The following is a 16,158-nucleotide window of genomic DNA, read 5'->3' as shown; positions in this document are numbered from 1 at the left end:
ATAGAGTAGAAGGGCTCCTGAGAGCTCGCTTAGCTGCGCTGTGTGCCAGCCTCACCTTCTGCAGTGCCACTGAGTGGCTTCCCACTGCCGGTCTTTAGATAAAGCACTCAATCGGGGACCGTTGGCTCCACCTCGGGGCCTTTCTCTGTCCACTTGGACAATGCTTACCTTTTGGCGGGGACCCAGATGCAAAAGCCAAACCCACTGCCATGGAGTTGATTCTGACTCATAGGGCCCCTCTATAGGGTTGCAGCGCCTATAAACCTACTGGTGCTGCCGAGCTGGCTCCCACTCAGCAATGCTGTAGTACGGTCTAAGACCTAGGCTGTAAATCTTTACAGAAGCTGAAAGCCACATTTTTCTCCAGAGGGGGTGGATGGATTCAAACTACTGACATTGCAGTTAGCAACCCAACATGCAACCCACTGCTGTTAAGTGCTGTCGAGTTGGTTCTGACTCACAGGGTTTCCAAGGAGCAGCTGGTGGGTTTGAACTGCCCACCTTGTAGTTCTCAGTCCAGTGCTGATCCTACAGTGCCACACCATGAGTCCAGACTAGCAGTCAAAAAGAAATCTTTGACCTTATCAAGGCCCCTAGAGGTGGTTCACGAGATCCTAGCAAGGCTGACTCTGCAAGCTGGTATCCATATTTGTCCCAGATTTTTCTGGATGCTGAGCAGCCTTATCCATAAGAGAGGGTCCTCCAGGTCTGGGCGCATAGGGAGGGCACTTTGCTCTGAAAGAACTAGCACCCGCTCTGACCCATCCCGCTCCCCAGGTGTGATGGTCGGCTCACACGCGGACATGGCGCCCGCCTCCACCTCCGAGGGCGCTGGCGACAAGCCTGGCCCCGCTGCCCCAGCCCCGGTGGCGCAGTACGAGTGTGGCGAGTGCGGCAAGGCCTTCCGCTGGTCTTCACGGCTCCTGCACCACCAGAGAACACACACAGGCGAGCGGCCTTACAAGTGCCCCGACTGCCCCAAGGCCTTCAAGGGCTCCTCAGCCCTCCTCTACCACCAACGTGGTCACACGGGAGAGCGGCCCTATCAGTGCCCTGACTGCCCCAAGGCCTTCAAACGCTCATCGCTCCTGCAGATCCACCGCAGTGTGCACACCGGCCTGCGGGCCTTCACCTGCGGCCAGTGTGGCCTGGCTTTCAAGTGGTCTTCCCACTACCAGTACCACCTGCGCCAGCACACGGGCGAGCGGCCCTACCTGTGCCTGGACTGCCCCAAGGCCTTCAAAAATTCATCTAGCCTGCGGCGCCACCGGCACGTGCACACGGGCGAGCGGCCCTACACTTGTGGCGTGTGCGGCAAGAGCTTCACGCAGAGCACCAACCTGCGGCAGCATCAGCGCGTGCACACCGGCGAGCGGCCCTTCCGCTGCGCGCTCTGCCCCAAGACCTTCACGCACTCCTCCAACTTGCTACTGCACCAGCGGACGCACGGGGCCGCGGTCACCGCAGCCCCGGCCGCCCCCGCCCCCCAGCACCAATGTGAGCCCTGCGGGAAAGTCTTTGTCTCCGATGCCTACCTACAGCGTCACCTACAGTCCCACGGCCCAACAGGGCCCCCGCCGGCTCCTGCGCCCCCACCGGTAGTCCCTGAGCTCTTCCTAGCTGCTGCTGAGACCACGGTGGAGCTGGTATTCCGCTGTGACGGCTGCGAGCTGGGCTTCGGCAGCGAGGAGCTATTGGTGCAGCACCAGCCATGTCCCGGGCCTGAGACGGTGCCCCCAACCTCTTCTACCCCCCAGCCTGACCCCCCGCCGCCTCCGGAGCTGGCCCCGCCCTCACCCCTGCCATCCCCACCGTCCCCCACACCTCCCACTACAGCCGCGGCCCCGGGCTTTGCCTGCCTGCCCTGCGGCAAGTCTTTCCGGACGGGAGCGGGCCTCTCGCGCCACCAGCACAGCCATGGTGCAGCTGGTGGCCAGGCCTTCCGCTGCGGCAGCTGTGACGGGGCCTTCCCGCAGCTGGCTAGCCTCCTGGCGCACCAGCAGTGCCACGTGGAGGAGGCAGCGGCTGGGCGCCCGCCCCCACAAGCTGAGGCAGCCGAGGTCACTTGCCCACAGGAGCCTGTACCACCACCGCCACCCCCTACCCCCGCCGCCGCCTCCACCGAGCGGCCTTACAAGTGCGGCGAGTGCGGCAAGGCCTTCAAGGGCTCATCTGGCCTTCGTTACCACCTGCGGGACCACACTGGCGAGCGGCCCTACCAGTGCGGCGAGTGCGGCAAGGCCTTCAAACGCTCATCGCTGCTAGCCATCCACCAGCGTGTGCACACGGGCCTCCGCGCCTTCACCTGCGGCCAGTGTGGCCTCACCTTCAAGTGGTCCTCACACTACCAGTACCACCTGCGGCTGCACTCCGGGGAACGGCCCTACGCCTGCAGCGAGTGCGGAAAAGCCTTCCGCAACACTTCGTGCCTGCGGAGACATAGGCACGTTCACACAGGGGAACGGCCTCACGCATGTGGCGTGTGCGGCAAGAGCTTCGCGCAGACCTCCAACCTGCGGCAGCATCAGCGTGTGCACACGGGCGAGCGACCCTTCCGCTGTGCGCTCTGCCCCAAGACCTTCACGCACTCCTCCAACTTGCTGCTACACCAGCGCACGCACTCTGCTGAGCGCCCCTTTACCTGCCCCATCTGTGGCCGTGGCTTCGTCATGGCCGCATACCTGCAGCGCCACCTGAGGACGCACGCCCCCGCCAACTCAGCTGCCGGCCCTGCTGGTCCCCAGGCTCCGGCCCCTCTGGCTGCCGCGCCGGTCCCACCTGCTACCCAAGATGTCCACGTCCTTCCGCACCTGCAGGCCACGCTTTCCTTGGAGGTGGCCGGGGGCACAGGCCAGGCCCCACCCCTGGGCCCTGCAGCCCCCAACTCCCAGACTTTCCTTTTGCTGCAGACGGCCCAGGGCCTCCAGCTGATCCCCAGCAGTGTCCAGTCCCCCACTCCACCTCCCCCACCCGTGCCCCCAAAACTCATCCTGCTGCCTCCCCCCAGTGCTAGCGGAGGTTGTGGCAGGGCAAGGCAGGGCCCACAGGCCGTGGGGAAGATTAGACAGGCGCCTGGTGTAGTCTGGTTGCCGGGACCTGGGGGTCTGAGGATGCAGGGAGGGGATGGCTCTGGGGCCAGTGGGGCAGGGCAGAGCCTCATAGTTTTGCAGAATGTGGGGGCTGGAGATACAGGGACACAGGAAGTGAGTGGTGTTCAGTTGCAGCCCCTTCGGTCTGCCCAGGAAGTGACCACAGTCCAGCTGCAACCGGCACAGGAAGTGACCACAGTCCAGCTGCAGCCGGCACAGGAAGTGACTACCGTCCAGCTGCAACCGGCACAGGAAGTGACCACCGTCCAGCTGCAACCGGCACAGGAAGTGACCACCGTCCAGCTGCAACCGGCCCAGGAAGTGACCACAGTCCAGCTACAGCCGGCCCAGGAAGTGACCACAGTCCAGCTGCAGCCCGTGACGAGCCAGCTGTCTGGTCCCAGTGGGGGCAGTGTGACTACTGAGGCCCCAACTAACCTGCTGGTGGTTCAGAGTGGGACAGGAGAGGAACTGCTCCCGGGCCCTGGCCAGGGAGAGGCGGGGGACGGCGAGGCCAGCGCCGGCGTGGTCCAGGACGTGCACTTTGAGACGTTGCAGACGGACGAGGGGCTGCAGAGCGTCCTGGTGCTCAGCGGGGTGGATGGCGAGCAGACACGCTTGTGCGTACAGGAGGTGGAGACCCTCCCTGCTGGGTTGGCAGAGCCTCCTGCCCCTGGCCCACCTGGACAGAAACTTCTCATCATCCGCAGTGCCCCGACCACGGAGCTTCTAGAGACGGGCAGTGTCGGGGCTGGCAGTGCCACGTTGCAGCTCTTGGCCCCACCTGTGGCTGGACCGGCCTCTGCCCCTGGAGGTTTCCCCACAGCACCCACCCCCCAGATGGTCCAGGTGGTCCCAGCCAGTGTGGGGGCCGGGGCCCAGCAAGGCCTGCCCTCCATCCAGATCGTGCAGACTCTGCCCACGGTCCAGCTGGTGCACACGTTCTGAGGGCCGCCGGGTACCTCTTGTCTCATAGCAACTGGGTCCTACCTGGGCACGGGAGACTGCAGACTGAGTCTGCTAATAAAAACCAAGGCCCAGAATCTCCTTCGCTTTACTTTAATTGGGGTCGTGGGCTTGGGGCAGGAGGAGGAGTATCAGGATCAGAACTGGGACTCTAGCTCTGGCTCCCCGGTCCAGAGCCAGTCACTTGGATGTGGGGTCCGTTTCCCTGTCCTTAGAAGAGGGTGGCCCCTGCTCTGAAAAGGGGTGGATGGGGATTCTCACCCTAAGGGACTACCTGCTCAGAGACCCCTGGATGCTGATGGCTACTCTGGCCCCTTCCTGGGAAGAGTGCCACAGCCAGAGAGAATCTATCCTCTGCCACCCTTCTCTCTACGCACGCACACAGGCGCTCACGTTGCCTAGCAACAAGGGAACCTTGGTAAGTGAGCGAGTGCCCATCCTCCAAGTGCCTGGTGAGCCTCCCTCACCGCACCACTGCGTCCCATCCTGCGGACCTTGACTCATCCCCAGACCCACCCTACACCCCGATTGCTCCATCTCTTTGGGGACCAAAGAGACACCACCACCCCTACACACAGACACACACATTTTTCCTGGCAATATAATCACTCCCTGACTCTGCCCCTCCCCACACCCTCCCACATTTGGATGCTTGGCAACCGTTGCTAAGGCGAGTCAGGCACCACCCACTATCCCCCCCTCCTGCTCGAGTTCTCGTCACTTCCGCCGGCGACCCCTTCCAGACCCAGCCCCCCCCCCCAACCCCCTGCAGGCTGTCAAAGGATCGCAGCGACCCTGCAGAGGCGCTTGGCAGGTTCTCTCTCCTAGGCGCTGTCCAGGGAGGGGGGTGGAGAGAAACAAATCCACAGGGAGGCCCTGGCACCTGGGAGGTTGCCCAGGGGTACGAGGTGTGGGTACCCGCAGGACATTTAGGGCAGATCGCTGAGCAGCCCCGGGGGAGGGGGCTGGGCGGGATCCCTGGGAAAAGAAAGGGTCACTGGATGGATGGGAAACCTGGCCTGTCCTGTGCCTCGCTTTGGGTAGGGGCCGGGACCCGACATCGTGGAGTCTGGGGTCCGGACCGGGTCACTAATGAAATGGACCCCGCCCTTGGAGCAGGCGGGGGCTGACAGCCTTGTGTTCCTCAGGTACGCGCCTGCTCCCTCAGGGGCGCTGGGCCTGGGCCCGGGGGGCACCATGGCCCCTGGCCTGTCGGTGCGGGAGATGAGGGATGACGAGAAGTCTTTGGTACTGGAGATGCTGAAGGTGAGAGCTGTGGGCAGGCTGGGGTAGAAGAGGGTCCTGCCACCCCCTCACCCATCACCCTGAGCCCCTGGAGCCCAGGAAGGAGGGAGGGTCTTTTTCACCAAGACTACCTTCGTGGCTGGGCCCCTTCTCTCTCCCCACCTAAGATCCAGCCACCTAGGGACCAGGAGGGTGTGGGGCCAGACTGCACGCAGCCTCCTCCCCTTCTCTGCATCCATCACCCTGTGAGCAAGCGAGAGCCCGCTAGGCCTGGTCAAAGCACAGCCGTGCCCACCACAGCCTGGAGCTGTTGTCTGTCCTCTCCCCTCCCTTCCAGTGTCACTTCTGAAGCCTTAGTCCCCTCAGTCCGCCCCCTTCAGGTGGTTGCCACCATGGCTCCTAACTCATGTACGCGTTCATTCATGCATTCATTCATTCATTCACAAACTCATTCACCTTTCTATTCATGCAGTCATTCTTCCATCTAAGCATCATTCATTCATACTCTTTCATGCATTCATTCACTCATGCATTCATTTATCCATCCATTCATTCATTTATTATCAGCCATTCATTCATTTTCAAATATTCATCCAATCATTCACATTCACACACTGGTTCGTTCATTCATTCGTTCACTCAATCATTGATTCCTAATATATGTATCCACCCATCTGCTCTTGGGTTCACTCAATCATTGATTCCTAATATATGTATCCACCCATCTGCTCTTGGGTTCACACATTAATTCTTCCACATTTACTCATCCATCCATTCACTTATTCATCCATCCATTCGCTCACTCATCCATTCACTCACTCATTCATTACTTCACTTGTTCATTCACTCCCCCTCCTCCCCATTCCCTCAACACCCAGCATGCCAGAAGACCCTGCTCACTGGTGACTATGTAGACAAGGTCCCTGCTAGGCCTGTCCTTCCCTCAGAGACCTCCCATCATGCCATTTGTCCTTCTCAGTTCCTTGTCCCTGGTACCCACAAGGTGCTGGTGTAATGGACAGAGGAGCCCTTGTCCCTCACGGTCACCCTCCTGCCCACAGGCCGGCGTGAAGGACACAGAAAATCGAGTGGCCCTGCACGCCCTAACGCGGCCCCCGGCCCTGCTCCTCCTAGCAGCAGCCAGTAGTGGCCTCCGCTTCCTGTTGGCCTCCTTCGCATTGGCCCTCCTCCTGCCGGTGTTCCTGGCTGTGGCTGCTGTGAAACTGGGCCTCAGGGCCAGGTGGGGCTCGCTACCTCCACCTGGTGGCCTGGGGGGGCCCTGGGTGGCCGTGCGTGGCTCTGGTGATGTGTGTGGCGTCCTGGCTCTGGCGCCTGGCACAAACGCAGGGGATGGGGCCCGGGTCACTCGCCTCTCTGTTTCCCGGTGGCACCGCCGCCGCGGTGTGGGCAGGAGGCTGCTAGCCTTCGCTGAGGCTCGGGCCCGCGCCTGGGCAGGGGGCATGGGTGAACCACGGGCCCGTCTCGTGGTCCCGGTGGCTGTGGCTGCCTGGGGGGTGGCAGGAATGTTGGAGGGTTGTGGGTACCAGGCAGATGGAGGCTGGGGCTGTATGGGCTACTTGCTAGTGCGGGAATTCAGCAAAGACCTGTGACTGCCCTCTGCCCTGCCCTGGGAGAGTTGAGTCAGGGTGGGAAATCAGCATGCAGTGAGCACCCACTGTGTGCCCGGCCTGCCTGCTCCACTCTGTCCACTGCTGGGCTTTCTCAAAGCAGAATCCCTTTCTCCCCTCCCGGCTCTCTCTTGGGGGCCACCAAAGGTCAGCTTGCCCAACCCTCTGTTTCAGATTCCTTCTGCACTGGGAAACCTTCCCCCTCCCATCTGTGCTACAAACCTGGGAGAGATGTTGGGGGGGGGGGGCCAGAGGCTGAGCAGAATGCTCCCAAGAGAGGGGCTTAGCAGCCTGGGCATCCTTCAGTGGGGGGCTCCTTGAGCATGGGGTGGGATTTGATGCCTGTGGTTGCAGGGGACAGGGCTGCAGAATGGGTTGGGAGGGTCCATGGGGGTGAGGGGAGCTTTGGCAGGGGAGGGCTGTCTGCATGCCGGGGAGCCTGGTGCGATGGGAGGGGGTGGGGGTTTGGAAAGGTCAAGAGCTGAGAGCGGTGGGCCAGATGGCATGCCCTCCACTCCTCCTTCCAGGCCCATCTGGTTTTTTACACTAGTTTGTTAATAAAGTCCGAACTGCTGTGTGCCCGCCTCTGTTTCTGATGCCTTTTCCAGCCCATCTCCAGACAGCCCCCATCTGTCTGGCTTCTCTTCCCCAAGTTGACATGAATTGTTTGGGGGGCAGCTAGACGGGGAGGAGGGGAGGCGATGAGCTCATGGCGGCCCCGGCCTCTGCCAGCCCTTCTGACTCACGAGCCCCATTACAGAATTTTTTCCACCTCGCAGCTGCCTTGTGCAGAGAGAAAGCGTGTGAGTGAATGTGTGTGTGTGTGTGTGGTGCACATGTGTGTGAGTAAATATGTATGCGTATTGTGTGAGTGTATGTGTGTGGATGCATGTGAGAGAGTATGTGTCAGTGTGTGTGTGTGATCCTGTTGTGTGTGTGTAGTTCTCAGTACCCCCACCCAAACCTTGACCAAGACAGATAGATCTCCCCATGACCCCCCTTCCCATTTATGACCCACTGGGGCCACCTAAGCTTAATCATTCCTCCTTCCAGATTCCTAAGTTAGAACTTTACATTCAAGCCTACTGGTGGGAGGGGCAGGGAGGAGGGGACTTGCTCAGCCTTCTGTCCTAACCAGAAAGTCCTTCCTGGTGTCTGGCTACAAACCCTCTTGCTGCACCCAACCCCAGATGTACCCAGCCCAAACCTCCATCCCCTCCACCACGGGGGTCTGGCCATCAGTCCTGGCTGGGCACGCACGAGAGGAGGCAGTGGGTGGGTGGGTGGGGTGCTCCTCGTAGCCACCTCCTTGCTGGCTCGGCCTGGACCCCAGCTCTGTAAGTTCAGTAGAGGCTTTGGTCTCAAGCCTGACCCATTCTCGTGTGGGTGTTTGCAGTTTGGACACCCTCCCTCTCTCCCCGCAGCCAGCCAGTCACCCCCCTCCTCCCCACACCCCAGCCGCCGACCAGCCCCCTCCCTGCCCCCGCTGTCCCCTGCCGCCTCCTTGAGGAGAAGCGTCCAGCCCCTGCCTGCTCTCTCCTCCACAAGCACTTCCCTCCCGGGGCTGCCTTCTCCTCCTCGCCCCTTTTACTCCGTTGGGCAAGCCCCAGACTCTGCAAGCATGAGGGTCCTGGTCTGCCTCCTCGGTGAGTGGCTCGTCCTCCTGGGAGACTCGGGGTCCTGCATCCTCGCCCTCTGATCCCTTCCTCACCAAGTGCAGGGACTCTGACTTCTGGGACGGCAATCCCTGGAGAAGCCTGTCTCTCTCCTGGAATGTCCAGTCTCTCCTCCCTCCTGGGCCCTGACCCTGGGGTGGGGACCAGTTAGCCATGTGACCCTAGGGAGACACAAAGGATCCGGTCCTCGCTTGGCTCTACAGTGAGGTTCGGGGTCCAAAGTGTGAGGACTTGTGTGTGTGTGTGGTATGTTGGATATGCCCATCATGCAGAAAGGATGTCCCTTGGGTGGGACCTGCCCTCACTCTGTCCTACCTGTCAACCCTCCCCTCCTGCAGCTGCTCTGATGGGGACCCAGGCTGTCGGTAAGTGCCCCCCCCAGCACTCCCGAGCTCCCAGCCTGCCCCATGCGGCTTCGCCTCAGCCTCCACCACGACCCTGGCCATGCTGTCCCCGTGTGACCTACGCGGTCTGGCCCTCCTGGTAACCACAACCCCCACCTGAGTGTCCAAGTGTCTGGGTTCCCCCCCTCCCCCCCTATAGCGGCTGGCCTCCCACTTGTCCCCTTGCCCTCATTCTTCCCCAGGACCTCTGGGTTCTGCTCCCCGGGGTCAGAGCCTTTCCTCCATCCCCAGAGCGGCTGCGCCTGGCCGATGGCCCCCACGCCTGCGCCGGCCGGCTGGAAGTGTGGCACGCGGGGCGCTGGGGGACGGTTTGTGACGATGGCTGGGACCTGAGGGACGCCGCTGTGGCCTGCCGGGAGCTGGGCTGTGGGGGAGCGCTGGCCGCCCCTGGAGGAGCCTTCTTTGGGGAGGGCACCGGACCCGTGTGGCTTAGCGAGCTGGCCTGTCGGGGCAGCGAGAGACAGCTGGGCCTGTGCCCTCACCGTGGCTGGAAGGCACATATCTGCTCTCACGAGGAGGACGCAGGCGTGGTGTGTGCAGGTGAGGGGAGGGGGTGTCCCTGGACCACGATGGCCTTGAAGGTTAGGGGTCCCTGGTCCTTCACTTGAGGAGGTTCCTTCCAAGATGAACTGGGAATCCAAGCCCTCAGACCTGATAGGTCTGAGGGTCCATGCATGAGTCCAGATGCCCGACCTTTAACCCTCAAAAGCCACTACCTCCCTTGGGGACCCCCTCCTTACGAGTGCTAGCTGCATAGCCCCCGAGGACCAGATTTGGGGTGTCCTAGGCCCTGCTCCACTTCCAGGGCACCGTCCAGGGCACCGTCCACTCACAGTTCCTGTTCTCTCTGTAGGCCAGCGCATGTCAGCCAGCTCCAGGGACCAGTCAGCCTTCCTCGTGGATGGGGACCTGTGGCGGGGGTTGTCTGGGGAGGTCAGCCCAGGGTCCGAGGTGCCCTCTTCGACACCTGGTGAGCCCTAGGAACCAGTCTCTGCCTCAGGCTCTCCTGGCCTCACTGGGGGGGGGGGTCTGGTCCCCGTTCAGAATAGCCCCCACATTCCTGTCAAGACCTCCAACTCTACCTGAGTCTGACAAAGAAGCCCCTACCCACAGGCAGGTGGAAGTCTGGGTTTTGTCCTCCTGTCTGTCTTCTTCTCTATCTAGCTCCCCGCCCAGCAGGGAACCCCCAGAACAGTGGTGGCCCCCGGAAGAAGAACCCCCGACCACCCAAGCAGGCCAAGTCCACCAGGGCCCCGGTGCTGAGCACGGGGGCTCCTCGCCAATGTAAGTCTCCTCAGCCCCATCCCCAAGCAAATCCCTGGAGACCCCAGGCCCAGCCCTCTGAAGCCCTTGGTGGGTGGGGGTGGGGGGGTTCAGGAAGTCCAGCCTTGGCTCCCACTCATGCTGCCACCTGTCCAGTATTTATTCCTGAGCCAGTGGCCCAAGCATCTGAGGCCCAGCCCCTGGCCACCTGCCCCTGCTGCCCCGCTCCTGCTTTCTCCCCTTAATGGGCAGGTCCCGTGCACAACCCTGCTACCGGACAAGCCACTCACTACCTTCTCTGGGTCTCAATTTCCCCAGATAAGGAATGAGGGGGTCCCCCAGGCCTCTCCCTATCCCTATAGGCCCCTCCCAGCACCCCAGGTCCCTAACTATCCCTCCAAGACCCTCCCTGTCCCCCCTAGGTCCCCACTGTCCCCAGGCCCCCCACTGTTCTTCAGACCCCTCACTATCCCCGAAGTCCCTCACTGCCCCCTGGCTCCGCACTGTTCCCCACACCTCCCCTGTCTCCCTAGATGATCCCTTCCTGTCCCCTCATACCTCTCCTTATCCTTGCAGGCCCCCCAGTGTTCGCCAGGTCTCCCCAGGATTCCCACCATGCCCCTAGGCTCCCCACTGTCCCCCCTAAGGCCCTTACTGTCCCCCTGGTCCCTCACTGCTCTCCAGACCTCTCACTGTTCCTAGGTCCACTGCCCCCATACCTCCCACTGTCCCTCAGTCTTCCTGACTCCTCACTGTCCCCCTCCATTCCCTCTGTCTCCCAGATCGGCTGCGGCTGGCTTTAGGCCCCCATGCCTGCGCCGGCCGGCTGGAAGTGTGGCACGCAGGGCGCTGGGGGACAGTTTGTGACGATGGCTGGGACCTGAGGGACGCTGCTGTGGCCTGTCGGGAGCTGGGCTGTGGGGGAGCGCTGGCCGCCCCTGGAGGTGCCCGATTTGGCCCAGGCTCAGGGCCCGTGTGGATGGATGATGTCGGGTGTGGAGGTGGAGAACAGGCCCTCCGCGACTGTCCACGAAGCCCCTGGGGTCGGAGCAACTGTGACCACAATGAGGACGCAGGGCTGGTCTGCACTGGTATGTAAGGGCAGGGTCCCTTGAGGATACCCCCAGGCCCTAGTCTTTTTCCCCTCTCCTGATCTGCCCCTCTTCCTTGAGCTACGGACCCCTTACCTGTTCAGGTGACCCCTGGGACTAGGGACCCCTCACCTGGGCAGGTGATGCCTTGGACTAGGGACCTTCATCTGTATAGGTGACTCCTAAAACAGACTCCTCACTTGTGTGAATGATGCCTGGAGCTAGGATCCATCACCTGCTCCCCAATCCCCTCCTTCCTCCTTCTTCTCTTGGGGAGATGAAAGAAGCAATGGTTTGAAGCCATGACCATGTCCAGTGACCAGCCAGGGACCAACTCTCCCAGTCTCAGTTTCACCAATTGTGCAGTGGGGCCAAGAATGTGCCCTTGGCAGGCATGAGCCGAGTTCCTGCGTACAAGGAGGTGGGGTTTGGAGGAACACCACCTGACCTCTGCCCTATGGCCGGGCCTCCTAAGCACTGTTGTAACAGAAAACACTGCAAAGTGGATGTCTCTTAAGAACAGAAACCTATCACCACACTTCTGGAGGTGCTGAGGTCCTGATCAGGGTGTCAGCATTGGCTCCCTCTGAGGCTTTGAGGAAGCATCCATCCTCTGCCTCTCTTTGAGCTTCTTGTAGCTAGACATTCCATGACTTGTAGCTGCACCGTCCATGAGATGGATGGATACAATGGGGAGACAATGGACTCAAAGTTACCAATGATGGTGCTGATGGGGCAGGCCCTGACGATGCTCCGCTTTGTTGTACCTTCGATCTCTCTCCATGAATCAGAGCAGAATTACAGGCAACTAATGCCTCAGGTGGGGTCTCTAGAGAAGCAAACCAGTGAAGCTTTTATATACACATACAGAAATTGATCTCAAGGAAATGGCTCATTTGGTTGTTGATGATGTGGTTGTTCTTAGGTGCCATCAAGTCGGTTCTGACTCATAGTGACTCTATGCACAAAAGAATTAAACACTGCCCCAGACTGTACCATCCTCACAATTGTTATGTTTGAGCCTGTTTCAGTTGCCATGGTGCCAATCCCTCTCATTGAGGGGGGAGGGTCTTCCTCTTTTTTGCTGACCCTCCACTTTACCTAGCATGATGTCCTTCTCCCAAAAACATGCCTGAAGTATGAGAGACAAAGTCTCGTTAGCCTGGCTTCTAAGGAGCATTCTGGCTGCACTTCTTCCAACACAGATTTGTATGTTCTTCTGGTAGTTCATGGGACTTTCAGTATTCTCCTCCAATACCTTAGATCAAATGCATCAATTCTTCTATGGTCTTCCTTATTCGTTGTCTGACTGTCACATGCACATGAGGTCATTGAAAATACCATGGTTTGGGTTAGGTGCACCATAGTCCCCAGATTGATATGTTTGCTCTTGAATTCTTTAAAGAGGTCTCGTGCCACAGATTTGCCTAATACAACACGTCATTTGATTTCTTGACTGCTGTTTTCATGAGTGTTGATTGTGGATCCAATCAAAATGTAGTCTTTGATGACTTTAAGCTTTCATGCATTTATCATGATGTCATTTATTGGTCCAATTTTTGTTTTCTTTACATTGAGGTGCAATCCTTTCTGAAGGCTGTGGTCTTTGATCTTCATCAGCAAGCAAGATTGTATCATCTGCATATCACATGTTGTTAATGAGTCTTCCTCCAATCCTGATGCTACGTTCTTCTTCATATAATCCAGTTTCTCAGATTATTTGCTCAGCGTACAGATTGGATAACTATGGTGAAAGAATACAACCCTGGCACACATCTTTCTTAATTTTAAACCATTCAGTGTCCTCTTGTTCTGTTTGAATGATTGTTTCTTTTTTCGTCTCTGCACACATTCTTTGTGAGCATAACTAAGTGTTCTGGAATACCCATTCTTTGCAATGATCTCCATACCTTGTCATGGTCCACACAATTGAAAGTCTTTGCATAGTCAGTAGAGCACAGGTATCTTTCTGGTATTCTCTGCTTTCAGCCAAGATCCATCTGACATCAGCAGTGATAGCCCTAGATCCACGTCATCTTCTAAATCTGGCTTGAGTTTCTGACAGTTCCCTGTTGATGTACTCTTGCTATCATTTTTAAATTATCTTCAGCAGAATTTTTCATGCGTGTGATATTAATGATATTGTTTGATGAAGCATGCCACTGGGTCACCTCTCTTTGGAATGGGCACAAATATGGCGTTCTGATCAGTTGGCCAGATAGCTGTCTTCCAAATTTCTTGGCATAGATGAGTGAATGAATACCTCCAGCATTTTATCAGTTTGTTGAAAGATTTTAATCTGTATTCCATCAATTCCTGGAGCCTTGTGCTTCCCCGGTGCCTTCAGTACAGTTTAGACTTCCTCCTTCAGTACCATTGGCTCTTGATCATGTGATACTTCTTGAAATGGTTGAACATTGACCATTTCTTTATAGTACGATGACTGAGTACTCCCTTGTCATCTTCTTTTGATGCTTTCTGCATCATTCCATATTTTGCCCATTGTTGTTGTTAAGTGCCGTCGAGTCGGTTCCGACCCATAGCGACCCTGTACAGGGTTTCCGAGGGTGTAAATCTTTACGGGAGTAGAAAGCCTCATCTTTCTCCCGCGGAGTGGCTGGTAGTTTCGAACCGCTGACCTTAAGGTTCGCAGCCCGATTCGTAGCCACTACGCTATATTGCAAGTTGAGGCTAGAATTTTTTCCTTAGTTCTTTCAGCTTGAAAAATGCTGAGCATGTTCTTCCCTTTTGGTTTTCTAACTCCATGTCCTTACACATTTCATTATAACACTTTGTCTTCTGGAGTTGTCCTTTGAGATTTTCTGTTCAGCTCTTTTACATCCTAATTTCTTTCATTTTCTTTAGCATCTCTACCCTGTGGAGCAAGCTTCAGAGTTGTTTCTGACATCCATGTTTGTCTTTTCTTTCTTTCTTGTCTTAATGACCTTTTGCTTTCTTTTTGTATGATGTTCTTAATTTCATCACACAGTTCTTCTGGTCTCTGGTCATCAATGTCTAATGCATCAAATCTCTTCTCCAGATGATCTCTAAATTCATGTGGTATATGTTCAAGGTCATAGTTTGGTTCCTGTGAACTTGTTTAATTTTCTTCAGTGACATCGTGAACTTGCATATGAGCACTTGATGGTCTGTTCCACAGTCTACCTGGCCTTGTTTTGACCAATGATAGGGAGTTTTGCCACCATGTCTTCCCACAAATGTAGTCAGTTTGTTTCATGCATATTCCATCTGGTGAGGTCCATTTGTATAGCTGCCTTTACTGTTGTTTTTTAAAAAGTATATGCAGTGAAAGTCACTGGTCTTGCAAAATCCTATCATGTGATCTTCAGCATCATTTCTGTCACCAAATGTCATATTTCCAGCTTCTGATCCTTCCTCTTCGTTTGCAGCCTTCAGATTTTAATCATCAATAATTATCAACCTATCTTGATGGCACGTTTGATGAATTTCAGACTGAAGAAGATGGTAGAATTTTTCAATTTCATCATCAGTGGCTTTAATGGTTGATGCCTAAATTTGATCAATCGTGGTATTCACTTGGCCTTCCTTGTAGGCGTATGGATATAATTCTATCAGACAGGATTGTACTTCACGATAGATCTTAAAATGTTCTTTTTGATGATGAATGCTATACCATTGCTTTTGAATTTGTTGTTTCCGGCAGAATAAACCATGTCAGATTCAAAATGGCCAATACCAGTCCATTTCAGCTCACTAATGCCTAGGATATTGATCTTTATGTAATCCTTATTATCATTTCTGATAACTTCTAATTTTCCTAGATTTATACTTCATACATTCCATGTTCTGATTATTAATGAATATTTTCAGCAGTTTCTCCTCATTTTGAATAGCACCCAATCAGAAAAGAAAGTCCCGCAATGAGGGAGCTCTTCCCTGTTGCATTCTGAGAGCCTTCCAACCTGAGTGGCTCACCTTCTGGCAGTGCACCTGACAATGGTCCTCTGAAATTCATAAGGTTTTCAGAAGTCGTCTGCCTCTCCTTCTTCCTAGCCTGTCTTAGTCTGGAAGCGCTGCTGAAATCTGGGCATACCCTGCTAGAATTTAAAATGTCAGTAACATTGCTCACAGTATCACAGCATCATGGAAGCCACCACAGTATGACAGACTGACATACAAGTGGTGGCCTGTGGTTGTAGAGACTGGCAAGTCCAAAGTTCATGGGTAAGGTGTCAGATTGGAGGCTTCTCCTGGCATCACATAGCTGCAGGGTCTGATAAAGCCAAAATCAGCAGGTCAGCAGCAGGCTGCTGCCTGGGGAGGTGGATAAATCCAAGATTGGCAGGTCAGATGGCAGGCTGCTGGTTCACGTGCTACGGAGGCTAAAGAATCCCAACAGCACCAGGCAATGTGACAGTTCACTCAGATTGAGCAACAAGCCAGAGGGCTTTGCCAGAATGCACATATGTGCTGGATGCAAGCCACACCCTTTGAGGAAATGCCCTTTCAATTGATTGGCTGCTCATAGCAGATCTCATCACAGAAGTGATTATATTGTATCAAATCTCATCACTGAGGTGATTACATTGTATCAAATCTCATCACCGAGGTGATTACATTATATCAGATCTCATCACAGAGGCGATTACATTGTATCAGATCTCATCACCGAGGTGATTACATTGTATCAGATCTCATCACCGAGGTGATTACATTATATCAGATCTCATCACAGAGGTGATTACATTGTATCAGATCTCATCACAGAGGTGATTACATTGTGTCAGATCTCATCACAGAGGTGATTACATTGT

General features: G+C 56.3%; 3 protein-coding genes across 3 annotated transcripts in view; all 3 read left to right on the top strand.

The window, feature by feature from the left end:
* The first annotated feature begins 782 nt into the window (after positions 1-782).
* ZNF628 (zinc finger protein 628) lies at positions 783-4,037 on the top strand. The gene is made up of 2 exons (XM_006868094.1): positions 783-3,245; positions 3,327-4,037. Exons 1-2 carry the CDS (start codon positions 783-785, stop codon positions 4,035-4,037), a joined length of 3,174 nt encoding a protein of 1,057 aa, XP_006868156.1.
* A 1,215-nt stretch (positions 4,038-5,252) lies between these two features.
* Positions 5,253-6,910, top strand: NAT14 (N-acetyltransferase 14 (GCN5-related, putative)). The gene is made up of 2 exons (XM_006868093.1): positions 5,253-5,321; positions 6,362-6,910. The coding sequence occupies exons 1-2, from the start codon at positions 5,253-5,255 to the stop codon at positions 6,908-6,910; spliced, it is 618 nt and encodes a 205-aa protein (XP_006868155.1).
* A 1,639-nt stretch (positions 6,911-8,549) lies between these two features.
* The window catches only part of SSC5D (scavenger receptor cysteine rich domain containing (5 domains)), a 33,325-nt gene continuing 25,716 nt past the window's right edge, over positions 8,550-16,158 (top strand). Inside the window, exons 1-6 of the mRNA XM_006868289.1 lie at positions 8,550-8,574; positions 8,943-8,969; positions 9,240-9,548; positions 9,862-9,978; positions 10,173-10,292; positions 11,054-11,362. Coding sequence (XP_006868351.1) covers positions 8,550-8,574; positions 8,943-8,969; positions 9,240-9,548; positions 9,862-9,978; positions 10,173-10,292; positions 11,054-11,362 — 907 coding nt within the window. The remainder of the gene's footprint in view (positions 8,575-8,942; positions 8,970-9,239; positions 9,549-9,861; positions 9,979-10,172; positions 10,293-11,053; positions 11,363-16,158) is intronic.

This window comes from Chrysochloris asiatica, unplaced genomic scaffold (assembly GCF_000296735.1).
Source record: "Chrysochloris asiatica unplaced genomic scaffold, ChrAsi1.0 scaffold00116, whole genome shotgun sequence".
Taxonomy (NCBI): domain Eukaryota; kingdom Metazoa; phylum Chordata; class Mammalia; order Afrosoricida; family Chrysochloridae; genus Chrysochloris; species Chrysochloris asiatica.
This window is presented reverse-complemented; position numbering and strand designations above follow the sequence as displayed.

Bases quoted from the DNA above. Each gene is read 5' to 3' on its own strand.
- ZNF628 (XM_006868094.1), top strand. From the start codon at position 783: ATGGTCGGCTCACACGCGGACATGGCGCCCGCCTCCACCTCCGAGGGC. The intron at 3,246-3,326 runs GTGACCACAGTC...ACTACCGTCCAG, and splicing joins CCCTTCGGTCTGCCCAGGAA to CTGCAACCGGCACAGGAAGT.
- NAT14 (XM_006868093.1), top strand. From the start codon at position 5,253: ATGGCCCCTGGCCTGTCGGTGCGGGAGATGAGGGATGACGAGAAGTCT. The intron at 5,322-6,361 runs GTGAGAGCTGTG...TCCTGCCCACAG, and splicing joins TGGTACTGGAGATGCTGAAG to GCCGGCGTGAAGGACACAGA.